The 24,171-nt window shown below is 39.1% G+C and overlaps 1 protein-coding gene across 1 annotated transcript in view; it reads right to left on the bottom strand.

Moving 5' to 3' along the window:
• LOC150086364 (uncharacterized) overlaps window positions 1-24,171 on the bottom strand; it is a 61,336-nt gene that overhangs the window by 13,350 nt on the left and 23,815 nt on the right. Inside the window, exon 3 of the mRNA XM_090371288.1 lies at window positions 18,533-18,655. Coding sequence (XP_090227414.1) covers window positions 18,533-18,655 — 123 coding nt within the window. The remainder of the gene's footprint in view (window positions 1-18,532; window positions 18,656-24,171) is intronic.

The raw sequence follows: 24,171 nt of genomic DNA, 5'->3' as shown, positions 1-24,171 counted from the left end.
ATTAATGATCAGGTTTAACCACGATTCTCAACGAATCCTAAGCCTGACAAGTCCAGTGTCAACTGGATTCTTAAAGTTACAGGCGCAATCCGTAAGATTTTTCTAACAGCACATAGGATGTATTTGGTATGGACATCTCATACAGTTAAAGATTACACAATTGTCCCAGGTGTTTTAAATGCCTGAGGTATGGTCATTCGGCAAGAGTATGTACTCAAGAATCACAAACATGTGGGCATTGTGGAAATATGGGGCATAATCTAGCCTGATTTCCCGAACAGAGATAATCCGTCCGTGTCCAAATTGTAAGAAAAGAAAAAGAAACTGTGCACATTCTTTTAAGGGCTCAAAATGCGAAGAATATCTAAAAGCCATTGAAGCGATTCGTTCCAAGACCATTCATAGATAATAGAACACCTACAATTAATGATTCAGGAAGTATACAAAATTTAAATCTTAAATTTTTATAATTAAATTGTCAGCGGTGTAAAGCAGTAACAAATGATCTGACTACGATCACTCAGGAGCACTCAATCCAGGTTCATGCCCTGCAGAAGCCTAGTTTTTATAAGGGGCTTGTTAAAGGATTCTAACTGGCGGAATGACCAGTGCAGAATCTGCACTGCAATTGCAATTTTGGACCAGTCTTAACCGTTACAAAAATTTCTAGTTTTTGTACTGCACAAGGTGGGTGTGGGCACATGTCCTGCTAATGTGTCCACTGTATTTGGAACAGAGGCGACGTCTTATAAATAGGGTCTCTAACGTATCGGTGTGTAATGTTCATATCCTTCTAGAAAATGAACAAAATTTTACTTTTAAATGCTTTTGCCTATAGTTAAATTTTAACATTTAAATTTCCTCGCAATACCTTAAAGTTAAATTTAAGTAAGATAAAAATCAGAATATTTCTGAGTAAAATAATTAATAGGTTAATTTACACAGGTTTTTTTTTTTTTTTTTTTTTTGCTTTGGGCAATCTGGGAGCGGGATTACTGGTATTTCACTGCCTCTGGTGGTGGGTGCGGGATTTTGTGTGTTTCAGCACTAAAGGTGATAGTGGATCCAAACCAGCACATTAGGCTGACACACAAGCGCCAACCCTTTTTTGTGCCCGCTCTGCAGAGGTTCTGCAACAACACAGAAGAACAAGGTGAAGATGGACAAATACCTAGGAGCCACGAGAGATACCACACACACACACACATATGGTGTGTGTGTGTGTGTGTGTGTGTGTCTGTGTGTTTGTTTGGAAGGTTAGTTTGACCAGATTTATGTAGTTTCCCTGTAGTGTCAGTGTTCTCAATATGGGGATTCTATACAACCTTTTGTAAATTATCTTGACACAATTTTGTGATCACTTAACGACAAACACATCATCATAATGATGGATTCTAATACCGAATCTACGCTCTGGAATAGTGCTCATACAAATGAAAAAGGTGAATTGCTGGAAGATATTATTCTATCTCATCGATTAACTATCTTAAACACATCATACCATCCTCCAACTTGTGTGACGCCATTAGGTCATTCATATATTGATGTCACTCTGACAACTGCAAGTGTTGCTCCATGACTCAGTTGGAATTTGCATACAAGTAGATTAGGTTGGGGTTCTAGCCGAGTACGGCTCTATGAATTTTGGCGTCAATTTTCGTGCGTGCTGCCTCCTCGGTCGTTTGTTTTGCCATTTCGGTTTTGCGCGTGTGCCCAGTTTTGAGGTTTAGGTTTAGCTGTTGCGCCGAGGCTTAGTTGCCGATTCGGAGGAAAAATATATTTTAGTCCTTATTTCGCCCGCTAGATGGCGCCACTCATTTTCGAGTTTAATTTTATATAAATTTAATTTTTCTGATGCTCAAACCCATGTCGTCGTTACTGGCCGTCCGGTGCTTATCCCCACGGCTACCCTTTCAGTTATAAGAATATGTGTAAATGTGCCTGTTATAGTTAAGAGTGGCGTGTGAGTGTGACGTAGGAAATTTATTTCGCCTTGTTCTGATTGGAGGGGGTATGAATCGATGTGCTGATTGGTCTGGGGTATAAACGGAGTACGGCTCTGAGTCTGCCGTTGATTTCTGGTCGGTTGATGCCATAGAAATCGTCTGTTTTTTGCCGCATTGGTTTTCAAGGTAGCGTTGGAGGGTGCGCAATGAATTGTGGGTTCGCGCACGCATGCACACGCACACACACACACATCAAACAGCAGATCCCCAAGAACAAAGGATTTGGCGGGAAAAAACGTGGCCACTGTAGACTTCGACTAACATATGGGTACTTGGGGGCCACAAGAGTTCGTGCACGGAGATTGCCATGACAAAGGAAGACCCAGAAAACTGTGGCGCCATCTGTTGAAGCATTCTGTAAGCTAAAATTAAAGATTTTATTTAAGGTGTTTAAATATATATATATTTTTTTCCCACATATGGGTATTTGGGGCCACAACAGTTCGCACACGGAGATTGCCATGACAACGGAAGACCCAGAAAACTGTGGCTCCATCTGTTGAAACATTCTGAAAGCTGAAATTAAAGATTTTATTTAAGGTGTTTAAATATATATATATATTTTTTTCCCACATACGGGTACGTGGGGCCCCAACAGTTCACGCACAGAGATTGCCATGACAACGGAAGACCCAGAAAACTGTGGCTCCATCTGTTGAAACATTCTGAAAGCTGAAATTAACGATTTTATTTAAGGTGTTTAAATATATTTTTCTCAATAGATTCACATAGGATGTGACTTTGACTTTTAAATATATTTCCATAGCTTTGCAGGATGTGTCGCCATCTGTTGATCCATTCTGAAAGCTGAAATTAAAGATTTTATTTTTAAATTACTTTGATGTTTAAATTTTTTTACCAAAAGCACTGAGACTGTCATGACAGTAGAAACAACCAAGAAACTGTGTCGCCATCTACCGATCCATTCTGCAAGTTGAAAATCTGAAAATTAAGTATTTTTATTTCATTTTATATCCTTTTGTTTAATGTTATGTTTTTTTTTGATGATTAAATTTATATGTATATATTTTTACCCATAACTATTTATGATGTTTCCTCTGCAAGTTGAAATGGTATCCTGATGCTTAGAGTCTTTCTATCCTGGAAGAAAACCCTGAAAAGTAAATTTATTGATGTGTATATATTTATTTACAGTCTTTGTGAAACACTGGCGCCATCTTATGTTTCTGTATGCAACTTTGATTTTTTTTTAAATCTATATTTGAAATCATTTTCTTTCCTAAAAGTAACTTCTCAATTTTTTTTTTTAAAAAGGTTATTGAGTAATGGAAAATTAAAACTTAATTTCTACTTTCTAAGAAAAAAGACAGACAATATTTTTTTCATATAGATGTTTTTATTTGTAAATAATAAAAAAAAAATAAAATAAAAATTACAACTTAGGGGATTATCATCAGGTTTACCCCCTCTTTGAATAGTAACATCCAAACCACACATAAGGCGCAAAGAAAAATTATAGCAGCCATAAGTATTCTTGGTTGTCGTATATTAAGGCTATCTGGAAAAGAAAAAAAGAAATGTTAGAAGATTACAATGATTCACATGTTGTGGGAAGTTTTAGTGGTGTTAATCATTACAAAAACATACAAAATTACCCCGGTGTATCGTGAAAGAGTACTTGTCATCTCAACCTGCTTATGTCAGGCACAAACCTCAAAGAGTTAATTTTCCTAGAAACCAAATAATAGTTCCTGGACTACAACATATGTTTCAGTGTGACTTAGCAGAAGTTTCCAATCTGTCTGATGCTAATGGTGGAGTGCGTTATTTACTCGTCTGTATAGATGCCTTTTCTAGATACGCCTGGGTGAGAACACTTAGAAATAAAACATCAAAGCAGATGGTAAAAGCATTCAAATCAATTTTCAAGGAAGAAACGCTATTCAGTCTTAACAGCGACCTAGGCAGGGAATTTACAAACAAAGATGTGAAGGCCTTATTTAAGTCTCTCAACATTAATTTTTATACAACTAGATCAGAAAAAAAGGCCACAATAGTTGAGCGTTTTATCCGAACTCTGAAAGAAAAAATATTTAAATGGATAACTTATTCTGAAAGTAAGAACTATGTGCATGTTCTTCCTGACATTGTAGCTACTTATAATCGAACCCCACATCGAACCATAGGAATGCCACCAGCCAATGTCACTTTGCATAATGAAGAAGACGTCTACAGGAAATTGTACTTGAAAAAACCAAAGAACAGATTCCTAAATTTAAACTGGGGGATCGTGTCATTCTAAATACAGGTTCACATCTTTTCCGCAAAGGATTCTGGGGTAGTTGGACTCGTGAGATTTTTACTATATCTCAAGTATTGAAACGAAGAAAACCAGTTGTGTACAGAGTACAAGACAAAACGGCGATACGATCGAAGGTACCTTTTATGAACAACAGCTACAGCTTGCTAATATCCACGACAAGTTGCCACTCGACACATATCTTATTGAAAAAGTACTTAAGGAGCGATGTGTGGGTGGAGAGTGTCAATTGCGTGTTAAGTGGTTAGGATATCCAGTTTCCTGCAACAGTTGGGTTTCGGCTAAAGATGTTCTTCTTAACCCTACCGAGTAATGCGTGTATAGATTTCCATCCCCAGAATACGCAATCTAATTTTACCATCGTCTTACCCGACACTATAGCGCTCAAAGGCAAGTGGGAGGTAGCACTTGCAGAAATACACGTACCTAAGTCATGGGACAATATTTCCAAAGGTTGGGCTGAGTTTGCAATTCTGCAGAAAGAACTGACAGTTAGGAACACCGAGATTTACATGCTGCATGACGAGTATGAAAATTCGACTAAATTGATTGAGCATGTGTGTAGTCTTAATGGCAATTTAGAGCTTAAAGTAGAAGAGACAGAATTCAAAGTGAGATTCACAATTCGTGTTAAAAATGGCTGTGAGTTGCGTATGATTTTTACGAACTGCCAGAATTCTAGGGTTAGTCCGTAAAGCATCGAGCGATATTGCTGACAAATCTAGAACTTTCAAAGGGGAGTACATCGGAAAGTGGATACCTACAGGTAAAATAGTGTTACCATCAATAAAGCCTAACAGTGAGTGTGGTGATAGGAAGCTTGTGCTCGTACAACCGCCGACTTGTGATGTTCGGGAGCATAAAATTCCTTATGGTAATTACAATAGCGTCTCCGAAATTCTAAAGGTTATGACTTTTATAGGCCCTGAAATTAAAGGTTCTGTTAATGCACATGGTTTTGTTTCTTTCGAAATAGAAAGCAGTGTGCGTCTTCGCTTCCCTGAGGGTGGACTCGGCGAGTTACTTGGTTTTGAACGTATGCCCGAGGGTTTCGAAGGAACTGCGAGATCGAAATTTCCATGCGATATAAATAGAGGTGTCGGTTCTTACTTTGTTTATAGTGCTGTGATTGAAGATCAGCTTGTGGGTGATACGAGAGCACCTCTTTTGCGAGTAGTACCGTTCGGAAGCAGTGGTGAATTCTTACATTTGGATTATTACCCTGTGCTTCTCTCAAACATTCAATCCGTTCCTATTCAAATTCGCACAGACAGCGGTCAGTTATTTCCTTTCAGAGGTGGTAAAACTCTAATTAAGTTGCATTTTCGACCCCAATGAACACGTACGTGGAATACTACAAAGTGCAGGCGGGGGGAAATCCCTTCTTTGCAGGAGCAGCGATCCAGAGGGGTCAGGGCTTAGGCAGTATATTCAGATCTGCATTTACATTTCTCTCTCCACTTCTGAAACCCGCTGCCAAGTTCATCGGTCGGCAAGTGTTGTCGGCAGGCCGTAATATGATCAATGATGTCATTTCTGGAGCACTCGTGAAATGCTCATTTATAAATCGAGCTTCTGAAGTAGGACAGGCCATTAAGCAAAAAGTCCGTAGCCAGAGTGGAGGCAAGCGTCGAAAAAAAAATATCAGGACCTCTTTCAATGATGGCTGAAGTTATGATGTCAGAACTAGACCTGTTTGCCCAGCCTGCTACTAATCTGTGCATCAAACGATCTTCATACGTTACTTTCTTGCCTTTAGCATCTGTGGACACGCCGGGGCCAATAGAATTTTCCATACCAGGAACGTCGGAAGAATATCTGGACCTGGGAAAAACTTGTTTGTGACTCAAAGTACAATTAACTCAAAGCGACGGAAAAGAACTGCAGTCAAGTGTGGGCGTTGTCAATAACTTTTTTCACTCCATGTTTAACATGTGGATCTTTTCATTCAAGACAAATTAATAAATCCAAGCAGTGACAATATGCCTATAGAGCTTATTTAGAAACGCTTTTGAATTTTGACAGAGGAGCAAAAAAATCCTAACTCACTACAGAACTGTTCGTAAAAGACAATGTTTGTGATGTTTCACAAATGTTTTCTCAGCCCGACAGCGGTATGAATCAACATATGAAGTTTTTTTCGAAAACCAAAACTGCGGAACTTTTGGGCCGTCTCAGACTTGATTGGTGCCATCAGGCCAAATATATTATTAACAACGTATCGCTCTGCCTGAGAATGGTTCGCAGTTCGCCCGAGTTCTGTCTGCTGTCTCTCGACAATACGGCGAAGATTCACATACGCGAGGCCTGTCTTTTTGTGCGTAAAGTTAAACTTAACCCCAGCATACAGTTAGCGCACATGAGTGTTCTTGAAAAACACCCCCTTGTATATCCCATTAACAGAGTTGATGTTACTTACTTCTCAATCCCAAAAGGTATGTCAGACTCTACCAGGGACAATATATATCTAGGCCAGATCCCCGCTCGTTTAATAGTCGGTATGGTGTCCAGTGATAGTTTCAATGGCTCCCTCAAAACCAACCCCTTTAATTTTGGTCACTACAACCTGTGTTATTTACTTCTGACGGCTGATGGAGTCCAACATCCTTCCATACCACTAACACCCGATTATAAGAACGGACATTATACCAGATCCTACATATCTCTTTTTACTTCGCTAAACAAGTGGAATTCAGATTGTGGAAACGGCATATCACTCTTGGATTATACTGAAGGGAATGTGCTTTATGGTTTCGACCTGACTCCAGACAGCAACGCGGTCGGCGAACACATCAGTTCTTTACGATGAGGTGGAGTTTGACTTGAACTGAAATTCGCAGAACCTCTACCCGAAAACGTAACAGTGATCTTGTATGCCGAATTCGAAAACATTCTTTCTGTGACTGAAGACCGATCAATCCTAATTAATTATAAACACTGATCAAATTTTGAAGGTTTTAGAAGCAGACAGTGAATCGAGAAAACATCTGATCGGTGTCTGTGCCAGGGACGAATTACTGTCAAGAATACATAGAAAACCAACACTTCTAGTCATCAATACTGACTTTTCCCATATGCCGGGTGCTCACTGGGTGTGCATTTTCTTAGGAAAAAACGAAAGTCAATATTTCGACAGCTTTGCAAGACCGCCGACAGAGGACATTGCAGATTTCCTTAACCTGAACAGTAAAAAATGGACTTATAACAAAGTGATAATTCAACATACAGAATCTATAGCTTGTGGACTACACTGTATTTTTTTCCTAACTCATAGATGTAGAGGCATTTCTATGCCAAAGATTGTAAACAAATATTATTGTAAAGATTTGTGGGCAAATGATGTAATTGCCACATTACATGTAATTCAGCATTTACTTACAAAATAAAATTTTTATTTATTTTTTAAAAAAAGTGTCTGTTTTATTGAAAAAAAACTTACCACAACGATATCCGCGTATGTTTATGTCTCAGATGGCGAGGTGAAATCAGTGCTGTATATCGGCGCTTGACCGGCTTACGGGATTTTAGCACTCCTCCCTCGGGCTGCTGCTGTGATGTTTCAAAGGGGATTGTGGGTAACGATGTGGCAGCGGCAGCGGTTGAGGTTGATACGGCCGTCTCGATGTTGTTTGATGCCGACGACGTTGCTTGTTTTGCGGCATTAGTTTTCAGACCTAAATATGACTGTAGTATCTGAAGATACATTTTAACTTTAGACTCAGGCTGCAAATCCTGCCTTTTTAAGATTGCAGACATTTGCTTGTCTAAAGAGAGCATCTGTTTTTGTTCTGGCGGTGCAGCTACAAGCAAGAATTTGCCGAAAGATTCGCTCATCTTTGGATCAAACTTGCAATTAGTGGTGATACTATGCTCGCTAATAATGGAAACAGAGCACCTCCTTGTTGAATTATTAATTTCCGCCTGGTCTTAAATGCCACTTTTTTATCTGCTAGTGTTCTGAGCAGACGTTTTTTGTGTTGTAACTTGCTTTTCACTCTGTCTGGCAAAGGAATGCAGCCTTTGATTATGTTTTTGCAGAATTCACAGAGCAAATTTATTTGTGTGGGATCTGAGGTCTTTAATAGAGCGCTTGCCTGTTTTGGTCGAGCTTCCAACAGATACTTTATGAAGTTAGCGTTATGTTTTAGACATCTAGCCATGTGGGTATATAAATAATCGTAGATCCTTGGCTTGGCAATACGTGTGATCGCAGTCTCAACCTATCGTCAGTGTCCTGACAAAAATCAAATAGCAAATATGAATGCGGATCTCGTGTTGCATCTTTATATATGTCGACTAAAACATGTGACCTTCCGGGAAACACTTGACTAGCTAGATGTGAGATTTGTCTCGAGTCGCAAGGGTTTTTTAAAAACAATCAGATAGTGCGAATTCAAGCTAATAGTGTGGAACTGAGTGCCTTGGGAGAACAGATTTTGCGTTAATAAAATAACACTCAGATTTCTGTGGTGCAATCCCTTTATAAATATTTCAGACACTGTAACACTATCTTTTGCCTGGTTAATGAGATCGTCTAAAACAAGTAAATTGCTTACTGTTGGATCGAATTCGGGGATGTTTAAACCCTCCATGAACTCGATTTGCGGGTAACACCGAAACTTATCTTGAAGTTCTGAATAGCAATAGACGATTCTTTGAGGTGGTGGCGAAATTAAATTTTCACTATTTTCTAATAGCGACAACACAAACATTGTCTTTCCACTCTGTGTTGCTCCCGAGACTATCACTGTGAAGGGGTGTTTGAACATTTTGTAAATGATCGCGCGCGCGAGTCTGGACCATGTATTTATGTGTGTTCATGTGCCGATGCGAGAGGCAGGACTAGCAACCGTAAAGACAGAAGGTGACGTCTCCAGAAAAACGAAACATTGTCCCCTTTTTAAAAAAAAAAAAAACTGTGAGTTTTGAAAAAAGGTGTTTTTGGAAGTTCCACGACAACACGAAAAAGGATTCCCCTCATCTAAGCGTGCCCATCACTTCGTGACTGGGTGAGAGGGATGCCGCGATCCCCCCGTGCGCACGCCCATCACAATGTGATGGGTGCCGCGATCCCCCATGCCCCGGCGCCCTGCGATTCCCATCCGAGTGCCGTCACGAATGTGACGTCGGTGGGAATAGGATGGGAAAGTACGTGCCCGATCCACCTCACCAACATCCTGAAAAAAAAGGAGACGTCACCAGAGGTAGCCACTGAAAAATTGCTTAGTGTCAAAAACATGGGGATTTCACTGGGTTTTTTTCTAATGTTGATAGTATGATGACTAGGTGGTTAGCTTTCACTATGTGTCTTGGAAATATCCATAAGGGTAAGTGCGTGTGTCATCTCCTACTACACGTTTAGCGAAAGTAAATCCAAACCTTTTTGTTACTGAGGACTGAAGGAGACGAGAAGTACGTTTGTCTCTCCAGACAGAAAACGGTACCTCGACAGAAACGTCAACATGTTCGCCTTTTGCAGCAGCAATCATAACGTTCATGTTGACTATCTTCGCGTTTTTGGCATTAAGGGTCACACCCTTGCATTTGGTCACTGTTTTACCTATTCAGGTGCGGAACGAGTAAGATTTAGGACCGGTCGAAGCAAACTCGACAATGTGGTCCCCCGACAATTCGTCTGTGAGCTGACCCAACGAGTGACAGATGGGTGGACGTTCGTCACCTGGTTTTTGGATGAACACTATGCTATTGGTATCGGAGTACAATAAAGATTGGCATAGAGGGGCCATAGCCTTGTAGAGCTTCATTCGGCCATAGGAAGCGACGAAAGAGCCAATGACTGCATTACCCCGATGGTATGGTTCCTCGATTCCATCAATTGGGGCGAATGCAACTTGCATTATTTCTTCCAACACTAACATGGCGTTGTGTATGATTTTTGTGTCATCCATGAAAAGCTCTACAACGCTTTCATAAGTGTTACATACTGCTGTGCTCACCCTGTTAGTTCTCATTGCGAGCCGCCCCAACAAAGAATTGAGACAATTTTGCGAGCGAGCGCCTAGCGGGGTTTGCCTTTATTTCGTGCCTATCCGTAGAGATACCTTCCCTACTTTTAAATTCGGTGACATATACATCAGGTTCAACCCCCTCGGGCCAGCCCGATTCCTCCTGTTTGATTTTCAAGAAGGTGTCTATGTAGCCACCAAATAAAGACTTATGGCTCTTTTGAAATGCCAAACTTCGTAGATGTTATCAATTTTATAACCGCTCTCAACAGCCAGGTAAAACTCAGGCGTGCACCAGATCCCCGAAAAGCTCCGATCCTCGTGATTACAAGTGGGCGACATCTGCTCGGCACAAGCACCGCATAGTGGGAACACTAGCTTCCATTGGAGCTTATTGGGAGGATGGGTAAGAATTCCTTTTCGGGCGCTGTCACCCTAGCATGAATAATACCAAAGTATGCATTGTGACTATAGTCAAAGTCGCTAAGAATGACTTCAGGGTGACCGCGGGGAAATACGCCATATTTGCAAACCCATGGATACAACGAAGAGAAATCCACATAGTGAATCTCCTCGTTATCCGCCACCTGGTGGTAAAGTTTAAAACAGCCAACTCTACCACCTCTGAGAGCTCTACGTGGTGTAATCGATTCGTGCGTTATGAATGCTGCAACAAACTCTTTCATGGCAGGGTCGTTTTTCTGTTGGTTGTCAAACTGGCATTCCCATACGGAAACCACATCATATCCCTGAGCCCTAATGAAGGCCTCACGGTCCATGCTTTCAGCGTATAGGGCGCCCATAGGCTTGTTTCTCTGTCTGTATAGTGCTAGATCGAAAACACTTCTTGCCCCCATGATAGTAACAACCGTAGAACTCGTAAGCTGTGCTACCACATACCCCATCTAATAAAAAAGGACCTACTCTAGCTTCCCCTCCCTGTGATCGAGCATGTTGAATTTTAATGTTGTTCTGTTGTTCCTGATACGAAAGCCAAGCCAACGCCTTCCTACTCTGTGTGTTGTTCCCTATGTAGCCGCCAGGTGGCACGATAGCCATTGTGTTTGGTTCTAAATAGTTTCTGGTGAAGATCCTGCTACAAGCACCAGCGATAGTAATATCCTGACAGAAAGGGTCAACTTGCGAGACTGCTATGAAGAGAGAACAGAACTTATTGCAAGAATCTCGCAAAACCCTCACGTCATCTAAGGCATAGGCCAATAGCTCACATTTCTGGTTGTGGGTATCTCGTGACTTCTCTTGGTACCATAACACGAATTCCGTATGGGTTTCTTCGCTCATGAATTCCGGTTTAAAATATTTTTGGTGGGGCAAAGCTCCCACATAATCTAATGTATCTATCTTGTGTAATTCGTGAGGGAAGAAGCCCTTACGCACCTCTGGCAGCTCGAACATAGCTGGTAGTTTTTGGAGCGGAACTGCTAGATATGAATAAGAGTCCAAGAAGACTATGATTAACGATGACAGAAAGATGCCCAAAATCTTCGACCCATCATAGATCGTGTCAGGAACTATGTGTTTCGCGAAAATATAAGAAAGCACAAAGTAACCGTCAAAACCACGAAGGTTGTGGGCGATTACTCGCATATTCTTATATTTTGGCTCTGTGTGTTGAAGTTTTCTGCCATCACTACCTCCTTTCAAGGTCTCTCGGACTCCTAACAACTCATCCAAAAACTCAGCCATGCAATTTCGGCCCCAGTAAACGCATTCCTGGTCGCCAAAAGAAGCAACGCAGAGCACAACCACGTGTTCGCCGTCCAGCAAGACTGTTTCTGTGTCAAAGTAAACAACAGAAACATCGTGTTCCGGGTCCTCAGGTTTTTGAACAAAACAATGTTGTGTTTTGTGTACAGTCTTACAGTGGCTACAGAAGTCGGGATTGATGCATTTGTGTGCTGTATTGGTAAGAAAAGTGCACATACAAACGCTACAGCGATGCGCTTCAGAGCAAGTTTTGTTTGCCCTGTGAGCATTAATGCATGCTTCGCCTTGGAAAAAGCGATTACAAAAATTACACAGGAGAAGGTTGTCTTCATTATGAACGGTGACAGCTCTGCATCTATTGCACTTGAAAGAGCAATTGTGAGTGTTTAATCTTTCACGAGTAAGTAAAACGTTAAGGCATAGGGGACAATAGTAATCACTGCCAAACAGAGCTTTCAAAGATCGCACAAGATCATAATGTCTGTCGTGACTGAGAAGAAATACCTGTTTATCAGCAGCGGGGCCCCGATACGCAACTTCAAAGCCGCACTCTGCGGAAATTACAACAAGTTGGTAATCGGGTATCGCACGCTGAAACAGTTCAACTTCATTCAAACCACAACTTTCTAAAGCAACCCCTGCGATTCCGTGTAAATTTGTAGCCCTGATAGTTTGCATACTACGTTTATCCTCTTGCACCTGTCTGTATGTTTTAGCACCGTCCTGATGGGCAGATATACCGACAGCTATAGCTCGGGCAAGACATAAACTATCGGTATTGTTGATTTGAATGACAGCTTTTTTTTTTTTAAAAATCATTCAAATTCAACATTGCCCTTTTTTATATTCTCAGGACGATTGCCACCCTCCCCCCTATTGGTGATATTAATAAGAATTACGTTCAGACTCAAGTCGTCCGTTATCATAAATTCACTATTTGATTGGTCGACTGCTATGAAAGCTGCCATCACACGGTCAAACGCTAGATCCGTTAGGGGCACGAAAGGTAAATTTATAGGACTTTTTAGGCTGGGGGCGTCTAAGCACAACCTAACATGGGAATAATCGCCTTGATTGCTTAAATTGGATATTATTCCCTCTAGTATCCGTCGAAAGTTCGAAAAAAACAGATCCCCCGTCTGCTAAATCTGCCAAGTTTCTAAACCGGACCTCATAAGTTTTAAATAAGGGCCGGTATTTCCTAGAATAGCGAGCAACCCCATCCTCCACCTGGTAGTTGCTCTTGAAAGCTTGTGCTGCTGCTGGTTCTCTTTCTTCCGTCTAAAATTTAAAAAAGCATCGCATAAGATTTAGTGGATTTGTTTTCGCGAAAAAAAAAAAAAATCTATAGATATACTTACATCATCATCGTCATTAACGTTTAAAAAATCTCCATCCACTAAAGATGGACTCTCTGTCTTTACTTCACATGCTCCTACACCTAATACGGCATCATGTGAGCATCCAGGTTGATGCAGAACACCATCATCTACACCGGCACCAAAGAACTCGGCATCCTGAAAGAGTAACGTAATAAAGAAACACAATTACCAAACAATAATTCTATAAACATTTTTTAAAAAATCAAATAAAAAATTTTTCAGTAATGAAAAAAAAGGAATACTCACACTTGTATACAGTAAAGTCTGGCAGAATTTAATATCCGCCTCTACCATCTGCGCTTCTTCATATTCCTTTTCCATCTTAAGAACGTCATCTAGGAAGGCAGAATCGTCATCCATAGCGAGAAAAGCTTCTTCAGTATTCATATCGATTCTTTGTAAGCATGTATGAAATGTGGTCGTATTGACCCCTTTTAAAGCAAACTCGTGGATTGAAATGGCATTTGATGACAACCAATCAATGTTTAGATTCAAGAGTATGTGAATGTCACAACCAATAGGAAATTACTACTGTATGAGAGTGAAAGTCACAACCAATAGGAAATTACTATGGTATTGGGAGTGAAATCCTTATTCATCAGTAAGGGTGTGACATCTTGGAAGGTAATCTTTGAAGGTGATTTATCTTTTGCTTTTGTCGATCTAAATTTGAACAAATGCTTTGGGGAGCAATACCAGCGTTAGTTATGTGAGATTATATATCTTTGTATGACATGTCACAAACAGGCACATTTGAAGGTGAGTTGTCTTTTTTTTGTTTTTGTCACGCCAAATGCTTTGGGAGCGATACCAACGTTAGTTATGTGAGATTATATATCCTTTGTATGACATGTCACAAACAGGCACATTTGAAGGTGAGTTATCTTTTTTTTTGCTTTTTGTCATGCCAAATGCTTTGGGAGCGATACCATCGTTAGTTATGTGAGATTATATATCCTTTGTACTACATGTCACAAACAGGCACATTTGAAGGTGAGTTATCTTTTTTTGCTTTTTGTCGCGCCAAATGCTTTGGGAGCGATGCCATCGTTAGTTATGTGAGATTATATATCCTTTGAACGACATGTGTCTACATGTTCCTGACACTACACGAGTTTATGAGCCAATAACCAAGCGACTAGATTCTAAACACATGATATTATAGCCCTTGGATCGCATTTACAGTTTGGAACTTTCTCAGTGCGGTTGTTTTTCCCAAAATGTCACGCCATGAAATGTTTGATGACATAAGAAAACCTAACGTAACTTTCTACAGACGTCTGAGTCACAGTAGCACAGTTCGTGTTTATTGCCACGAATTCGAGCCACATGTTGCGATCGAGACAGCTAATATGCATATGATGTTATCGAGAAGACAATGGGATGAATTCAAAGACAAAATGGGTGATATCTTACTTTCCGTAAGAGCAAGATCTAAAGATGAAATCCAGCTACATGGACTCCGAATCAATACCGATGGTGGCGTTTGTGATTTCTATTGGAAGCAATTCTCTCTAGCAGCAGAAAGACTAATGACTCTACACCTTTCTGAAATTTAATCTATATCTAGTAGAATCATAGACATAGATTCTTTTCTTCAACGTCTAGAAGACGAAAAACCTGCATTTCTGTTAATGCACACAGTTATATTGGAACATCTTGACTGTGTTAGAGAGCGTATAAAGCGTATAAAGAATGACATGTTTATTGGTTCTATCGATGTTTCGTTTAACGATGTCTATGCTTTTTAAGTTGAAATGCTGAACCATCTACAAGTGTTAAAATTTTTTCAGCTAAGTGTTTGAAAGAAGGTGTAGTTACTGAGTTCAACTATTATGGTTTGTACAATGCTGTAATTTCGATGATCGAAGAACTTCAAACTGCTTACACTATGAAATATAGGAAGTATCCGTTCTGATCAAAGCAATGTACATATGTGTTTGTGTTGATTTTTTGTGATTAGTAACTACATCTGTAAAACTTATCAATAAAACATATCTATTTGAAAAATATTGTCTGTCTTTTTTTTTTCTTAGAAAGTAGAAATTAAGTTTTAATTTTCCAAAAATCAATAACCTTTTTTAAAAAACAAAAATTGAGAAGTTACTTTTAGGAAGGAAAATGATTTCAAATATAGATTAAAAAAAAAAAAATCAAAGTTGCAGACAGAAACAGAAGATGGCGCCAGCATTTCACGAAGATGGTAAATAAATATATATACACATCAATACATTTACTTTTCAGGTTTTTTTTTTCCAGGATAGCAAGACTCTAAGCATCAGGATACAATTTCAACTTGTAGAGGAAACATCATAAATAGTTATGGGTAAAAATATATACATATAAATTTAACCATAAAAAAACATAACATTAAACATATAAAATGAAATAAAAATACTTAATTTTCAGATTTTCAACTTGCAGAATGGATTGGTAGATGGCGCCTTTCTGAACTTGAATCTATATCTACTAGAATCATAGACAGATGAAAAAAATATTGTCTGTCTTTTTTCTCAGAAAGTAGAAATTAAGTTTTAATTTTCCATTAATCAATAACCTTTTTTTAAAAATAAAAAAAAATTGAGAAGTTACTTTTAGGAAAGAAAATGATTTCAAATATAGATAAAAAAAATCAAAGTTGCAGACAGAAACAGAAGATGGTGCCAGTGTTTCACGAAGACGGTAAATAAATATATATACACATCAATACATTTACTTTTCAGGTTTATTCCAGGATAGAAAGACTCTAAACATCAGGATACAATTTCAACTTGCAGAGGAAACATCATAAATAGTTATGGGTAAAAATATATACATATAAATTTAACCATCAAAAAAACATAACATTAAACATATAAAATGAAATAAAAATACTTAATTTTCAGATTTTCAACTTGCAGAATGGATCGGTAGATGGCGACACAGTTTCTTGGTTGTTTCAAATGTCATGACAGTCTCAGTGCTTTTGGTAAAAAAAATTTAAACATCAAAGTAACTTAAAAATAAAATCTTTAATTTCAGCTTTCAGAATGGTTCGACAGATGGCGACACATCTTGCAAAGCTATGGAAATATATTTAAACGTCAAAGTCATAGCTATTGAGAAAAATATATTTAAACACCTTAAATAAAATCTTTAATTTCAGCTTTCAGAATGTTTCAACAGATGGCACCACAGTTTTCTGGGTCTTCCTTTGTCATGGCAAACGCCCTGCGCGAACTGTTGTGGCCCCAAGTACCCATATGTGGGGAAAAAAAATATATATTTAAACACCTTAAATAAAATCTTTAATTTTAGCTTTCAGAATGCTTCAACAGATGGCGCCACAGTTTTCTGGGTCTTCCTTTGTCATGGCGATCTCCGTGCACGAACTGTTGTGGCCCCCAAGTACCCGTATGTTAGTCGAAGTCTACAGTGCCCACGTTTTTTCCCGCCAAATCCTTTGTTCTTGGGGATCTGCTGTTCAGTGTGTATGGTTGTGTGTGCGTGCATGCACGAACCCACAATTCATTGCGCACCCTCCAACGCTACCTTGAAACCAACGCGGCAAAAAACAGACGATTTCTACGGCATCAACCGACCAGAAATCACCGGCAGACTCAGAGCCGTTCTCGGTTTATACCCCCAGACCAATCAGCACATCGGTTCATACCCCCTCCAATCAGAACAAGGCGAAATAAATTTCCTACGTCACACTCACACGCCACTCTTAACTATAACAGGCACATTTACACATATTCTTATAACTGAAAGAGTAGCCGTGGAGATAAGCACTGGACTGCCAGTAACGACAACATGGGTTAGAGCCTCGGAAAAAATAAATTTATATTGAATTAAACTCGAAAATAAGTAGCGCCATCTAGCGGGCGAAATAAGAACTAAAATATATTTTTCCTCCGAATCGGCAACTAAGCCTCGGCGCGACAGCTAAACCTAAACCTCGGCTCGCCTCACCGGCACACGCTCAAAACCGAAACGGCAAAACAAACGACCGAGGAGGCAGCACGCACAAAAATTGACGCCAAAATTCATAGAGCCGTACTCGGTTAGAACTTCAACCTAATCTACTCATACACGCTGGTCGACTAGTGACCACAATGTCATAACATTTCATCTTGCAGGTGATGTCATGAAATGAAGATTGGATTCTAGAGATGTCCATAGATTTTATACGAAAAATGCAAAATGCCAAATCTTTGATGAATAGCTTAGGGAGTCTTTTACACAGGAACAGCTGAACTCTATGAAATCTCTAACTGTCGATGATCACGTGGATTCTTTACAAACGAAAATCTTAACGGCTTGTAAAATGTCAATGTATTATAGAAAAAGGAAACCATATCATGGACCCTGGTGGTCCCCTGTTCTATCTCAGTTAAAATCGTTGACCAGGCAAACAAAAGCGAGAATATCAAAGAGCAAAAAGAGATAGCTGTCATTCTTCCCTGGAGATAACTATGCTATATCTAGAGATAACTGTGCTATATCTAGAACTTGTCCCTGCTGATCTTGTTTTTGAATAACTTTACTATTTCTGTTTCATTAAACGTTTTCTCTTTGTGGACTACTTTGGGCAGCACTGCATAAAGACAGGGGCAAGGATATGGATAAATATTTTATTTATTTATTTTTTATTTCATTATTATTTTATTTATTTATTTTTGTTCTTTTCTATTCTTTTATTTTATGCTATTCTCTTCTATAATGCATAAGGGCTAATGCCTCAGGCTGGGAGAAGGAAACCTTATCATGCACCGTGCTGGTCGCCTGACCAGGAACAGAGTGAAAAAAGCCCATTAAATTCCCTCGCGTCATGGACGACATTCGAACCCGAGCCTTTTCCACCCGGTGTGGAAAGTACGGTGACGATGTTATTGTGCTACATGAGCAGTCTGATAGGCTGTATAGAAAAAAACATAATTCATCAGAATATTCAGAATGCTGCATTCCACAAAGGAAATTCTGATTTTTTTTTCGGCTCTAATAAAAAAAAAGGCCATTTCGTTTTAATTATTAAAAAAAAAAAAAAAAAAAAAAAAATGAAGAGTTCTATTCGTTTTCATTGAATAATTTGCATAAATTTGTCACACTGAATAAAACAAATGTAAAACAGCCGTTATTTCTTTGTTAAAATAAAGTTGAACAGCAGTTAAAATTTCGATTCCTTACCACAAGTGTTCGATACCTTCCATAAAATATTTTACGGCACATATCAAAGGCGACGTATTCATTTTCGATCCTGGCGGTTACGTATTTTTCGTAGCAATAGGTGAAGTTGACAGCAGGGTTGTACTGTGAAAGAAATAAAATCACAAAGTTACTCATTCAATGCTTCTCTGCCCATTGAATAAATTAATGAAAATAATAAATAAATCGTATGTATAGCTTAGCTTAATTTTCAGCACTCACCTCATAGTAATCCACTTAGCTGGTGGAGAGTTTTACCACATACGTAGTGGTTATAGGATTCTAATAATTTACGGGGATTATGGGTTTAAAACTAAGTTATGGGCTATAAAAATATTCTTAAGAAAGGAGAGTGCACCTTTCATGGTTTCTTAATTTAATTAAATTAAATGAAGAAATAGAAGCTAATAGTCGCGCAAGAGCGACTTTCGAAATTCGTCCTCAGTTAGCTATTGTGGGGTGGGGGAGAGAGCGCGCTTGTGTTATATACGGGTTGGGTTCCCGAAATGCATTTCAGTGCACGTGGAAACTTAATACGTGCTAAATTCCAAATGGGGGAGAAATTGGCGGGAATCTTTTTCTTTAACACGTTGAGTGATGTATGGCGCTGAAACCATTCGATGACGAGGGCTTTGTTTTCAAGGATTTTGTAGCTGGAATTTAATTTGAATACTGTGATGGCTGAATCGATGAGTGGGTTGTGATTTTGAGATTGGACATGTTGTGTTAGTTCTGTACTTGCTGAATTAGTTTTGAAGCTATTAAAGTGGTAGTATGCGCGCGTGTTGGAAATTTTTGATGTCCCGAATTTTGCTGTTGTACTGCCTATGTAACATGCTTGGCAATCTGATTGGCATCTGATCAAATATATAATGTTGTGATCTTGTGACTCGTAATCGTGTGTTGTCTTGTATGAATTGAATTTGGAACTTAATTTGTTATAAGATGAGAATATTAATTTGATATCTGTATTTTAAAAAATCTGTTGAAGTCTTCTTGCATATTGTTGATGATATGGGAGCGCGATAAGGGGTTTATGTATCTTATTCTTGTTCACGTGGTTAATAATTTTGTTTGGGTTATTAGTGTTATTATGAACCTTGGTGATGGTTTCTTTTATTAGTTTTGATGGGTATTTTCTGTCGACGAATTTTTTGGTGAGGTATTGCAATTCTACGGATAGGTCTGTTTGTGTGTGGCTATATTTTACAGCGTTGTATATCTGGTTGTATAGAACTGCTTTTTTGATGTATAGAGGGTCATGTGAGTGGTTAATGTAAGAATTTACCTGTATGTGTGTTTTTTCTGTATATATTTGGTGATTTTCTGTATATTTTTGGTGTCAAAATAATAGAGCAAGCTTATCTGCGAAAAGATCTAAACCTCCCAAGGACTTCCTAATTCATTTCACAAATATACGTGGTCTCAATTCTAATCTCAACGATGTCCATTTCCACTTGCAGTCTTCCAAACCCCATGTACGTTTTCTGACTGAATCTCAGTTATCAGTTGATTCAACTACTGCTCATCTCAGATGTCCAAATTATTTGCTATATGATTCCTTTCACCTCAAAGGTGGTGCTTGTGCATATGTCCGTTCTGATATTCCCTGTCAGAGACTTGGCAATTTGGAATCTCCTCTCTTTGATCTTCTCTGGCTTAAAATCTCTCTACCTCATTGTGTAAAATTCATCTGTTGTCTCTACCGTTCTCCCAACTCCACTAATCACTTGAAGCTCTCTGACTTCCTCTCTTTGCAACTTGACTTTCTCCAGTCCAACTTTCCTAACAGTGTGGTAATTTTCCTTGGTGATTTTAACGTTCACAACTCCAGCTGGCTTCCGTTTTCTAGTCACACCGACCCAGCAGGTCGAGATGCTGAGGCTTTTGCAATTACTAATGACCTAGCACAGATTGTTCATTTACCTACAAGAATACCGTCCAATCCTAATCATACAGCCAATACGCTTGATCTTTTTCTCACAAACAACCCTTCTAAGTACAACGTTGAAGTGAGAGGTCCTTTAGGCACTTCAGATCACAACTTGGTGATTGTCTCTTCTCCAATGGAACCTTTATCTCATGGCTATTCCCAACCTCGTATTGTTTGGTATTACAAGAATGCAAAATGGGATGACCTGCGAGACTTCTTTTCTTCTTTTCCTTGGTCTGATTACTGTTTCAAAACTTCTGATATCAACGTTTGCTCAGATCGTGTCAGTGAAATTATTCTTGCAGGAATGGAATCCTTTATCCCACACTCCACTTTAAAATCTCGTCCTTTATCTAAACCTTGGTTTTCCAATAAATGTGCTAAGGCTGTCCAAGAGAAGAATGCTGCATATCGTAATTGGCTTGTTCTAATTCTTCAGTTTCATTTTCTGCCTACGCCAAAGCTCGCAACAATTGTAAAGCAGTTATTAATCAGTCCAAACTAGAGTTTGAACAGGCTAAGAGTAGAAAACTTGCTTCTTGCCCTAATGGTAGCCGAGCATTCTGGTCTCTTACCAAAGCTATTGGCCTGTTCAAACTCTAGTTTGGACTGATTAATAACTTTTTTACAATTGTTGCGAGCTTTGGCGCCAAGGATAAAGCTGACCTGCTAGCATCCCATTTTTCTTCGAGCTCATGTATTAATGATCTTGGTAAAACACCTCCCACCATTCCTAACACGCTCCATTCAATGCCTCCTGTGGTCTTCTGTCAAAAGGATATCAGAAGGATTTTGATGAATCTTGATGCTAAGAAAGCTCCAGGTCCTGATGGTATTTCTCCACTTGTTCTCAAAACCTTGCTCCTGAACTTACTCCTATTCTTTGCCGCCTTTTTTCACTTTCTTATTCCAAAGGTGTTTTTCCTTCTGCTTGGAAATTTGCTCATATCCAGCCAGTTTCTAAAAAGGGTGACAAATCCCTCCCATCCAATTATCGTCCCATTGCAATTACTTCTACTCTTTCTAAAGTAATGGAGAAATCAATTAACCGCCAACTCTTAAACTACCTAGAAACCTTCCCTCTGATCAACGATCGCCAGTATGGATTCCGTCAGTGTCGATCCACTGGTGATATTCTGGCTTATGTTACCCATTTATGGACTAATTCAATGGAAAGGTTCGGAGAAACACAAGTAGTTGCTCTTGACAGATCAAAGGCTTTTGATCGTGTTTGGCATAAAGGTCTTCTAAACAAGCTTCCATCTTATGGTTTGCCAACTGTTTTTAGTAATTGGTTATCCAGTTTTCTCTCTGATCGCTCACTGAGGGTGATGGTAGATGGCTCTCTGTCTTCTAACTTCTCCACTAATGCCGGTGTCCCCCAAGGTTCAGTTCTTTCCCCCACTCTTTTCCTCTTGTATATCAATGACCTTCTTCCATTGACTGGAAATCCTATCCATAGTTTTGCCGATGATAGCACATTGCATTCAACTTTCCATTTTGAGAAACCTTGTCCAGCTCAATCAGCTTCAAGTTCTCGAAATTCTGATGCCAATTCCTTAAATGCCGATCTTCAGATAATTCTCCAGTGGGGCAAAGACAACTTAGTTGATTTAAACCCTTCTAAAACTCAATCTTGTCTTATATCTCGCAAAAAGGATTCTTCTGCTCCTATGCTTATCTTTAGTGACACTCCGATTTGTAGGCAAAATGATATATCTCTTTTGGGGATTACCCTGACTTCTAATCTCTCTTGGCACAAGCACATTACAAATATTGCTTCCTCTGCATCTAAAAAACTTGGTTTTCTCTTTCGCTCTCGGCTTTACTTTTCTCCAAAACAGCTGCTCACTCTGTATAAATCGCAAATCCGCCCTGCCATTGAATAATGTTCCCACATCTGGGGTGGTGCCCGCAAAACCTCTCTCAGGCTTTTTGATTCCATTCAGAAGAGGGCAGTTAGGTTAATTAATGATTCATATCTAACAGAGTCTCTCCACTCGCTTTCTCATAGACGCACTGTTTCTGCTGCATGCCTCTTCTACAGATACTTCCATGGGCACTGTTCTTCTGAATTGGCTTCTATAATTCCCGCTCTCTCTTTCAAAACAGTCCGAACACGTGCCGCCACCAGCCAACATCCATTTACTGTCCAAATTCAAACCCACAGAACCAACTTTTCATCTTCCTCATTTATTCATTCAACTGCCGTTTTCTGGAACAGCCTTCCTTCATACGTATTTCCTGAAAATTAAAATCTACAGAAGTTCAAGTCCAATATCAACAAATATCTTCTTTCGTCTTCTCAACCTCCAACCCAAGCACGGTACTAAGTACTATAGGTTATAATACCTCTCGTGTTTGGGGTTCTCATAAAAAAAAATATATATATATTTTGGTGCCTAAAGATGTGCTTATTTTGTATACAGTGAGGTTTAGAAAATTGATTTTATTATCGGTTTCTACTTCGAGGGTAAATTTCAGTCTTTCATGTGGTGTGTTAAAGGTGTTCAGTAAAGTATCGATGGTGGTTCTGTTGCCAATTAAGAGGACGTCATCTGCATACCTCATGTATAGTTTAATTCCTGGGGGAAACGGTGGGAGAATTTTTTCTTCGATAGAAGAGTGGTAGATCTCGGATAAAGGGGCAGAGATTCCGAGGCCCATGGGAAGGCCGAAAATTTGTTCGTAGATGTTATTTTGGAATTTAAATTGTTTGGGATCAAGTAACAGTGATGTGAGTTCTAAAATGTCATTAATGTTTAAGTCGGTACGTTTTGTCAATGTGTCGTCTTTAATTAGTAGTTCTTTAAGGGCCAGTAGCACGATTCGATGTGCACGTTTGTGTATAGGGAGACGACGTCGAAGGACGCGAGAATATCGTTTTCAGACATGGTTATGGAAGTTATACGTTCGTGTGCTTGTTTATTATTGTTAACCCTGAACCGAGAAAATCTCATAAGAGGTGAAATAATTTTGACGAGGAATATGGATAGGTTAGCATAGGCGGACTGTTTATAGGAAACGATGGGTCTTACAGGATAATCTTGTTTATGGAGTTTAACTATTCCAAAAATGTGTGGGAGAATGGTACTGCGTATGGCTATTTGCTGGAGGGTATATAAATTAATTTGTTTGTTGGCTCTGAGTCTTTTTAGGATCCCATCAAGTTTATTTTTAAGTTTGTTAATGTTAAACGTGTTGCAAGCTCTGTATGTTGTTGAATCTGATAAGATATGTAACATTTTCTTTATATATGTGTTTTTGTCCATGATTGCGATGGTATCCCCTTTGTCTACCTTTTGTATTATAACGTTCGGGGTTTTCATAAAGTCTCGTATGTGGGTTAATTGTTGTTGGGGAATGTTAGGTTTATTAGTTTTATTAACCACGTGAAAAAGAATAAGATACATAAACTCCTTATCGCGCTCCCATATCATCAACAATACGCTAGAAGACTTCAACAGATTTTTAAAAATACAGATATCAAATTAATATTCACATCTTATAACAAATTAAGTTCCAAATTCAATTCATACAAGACAACACACGAGTACGAGACACAAAATTACAACAACATTATATATTTGATCAGATGCCAATCAGATTGCCAAGCATGTTACATAGGCAGTACAACAGCAAAATTCGGGACATCAAAAATTTCCAACACGCGCGCATACTACCACTT

The sequence above is a fragment of the Mastigoproctus giganteus genome, chromosome 4 (assembly GCF_048544385.1).
Source record: "Mastigoproctus giganteus isolate SK-2022 chromosome 4, ASM4854438v1, whole genome shotgun sequence".
NCBI lineage: Eukaryota > Metazoa > Arthropoda > Arachnida > Uropygi > Thelyphonidae > Mastigoproctus > Mastigoproctus giganteus.
The sequence above is the reverse complement of the archived record's forward strand: the minus strand, read 5'-3'. Positions and strand labels throughout refer to the sequence as shown.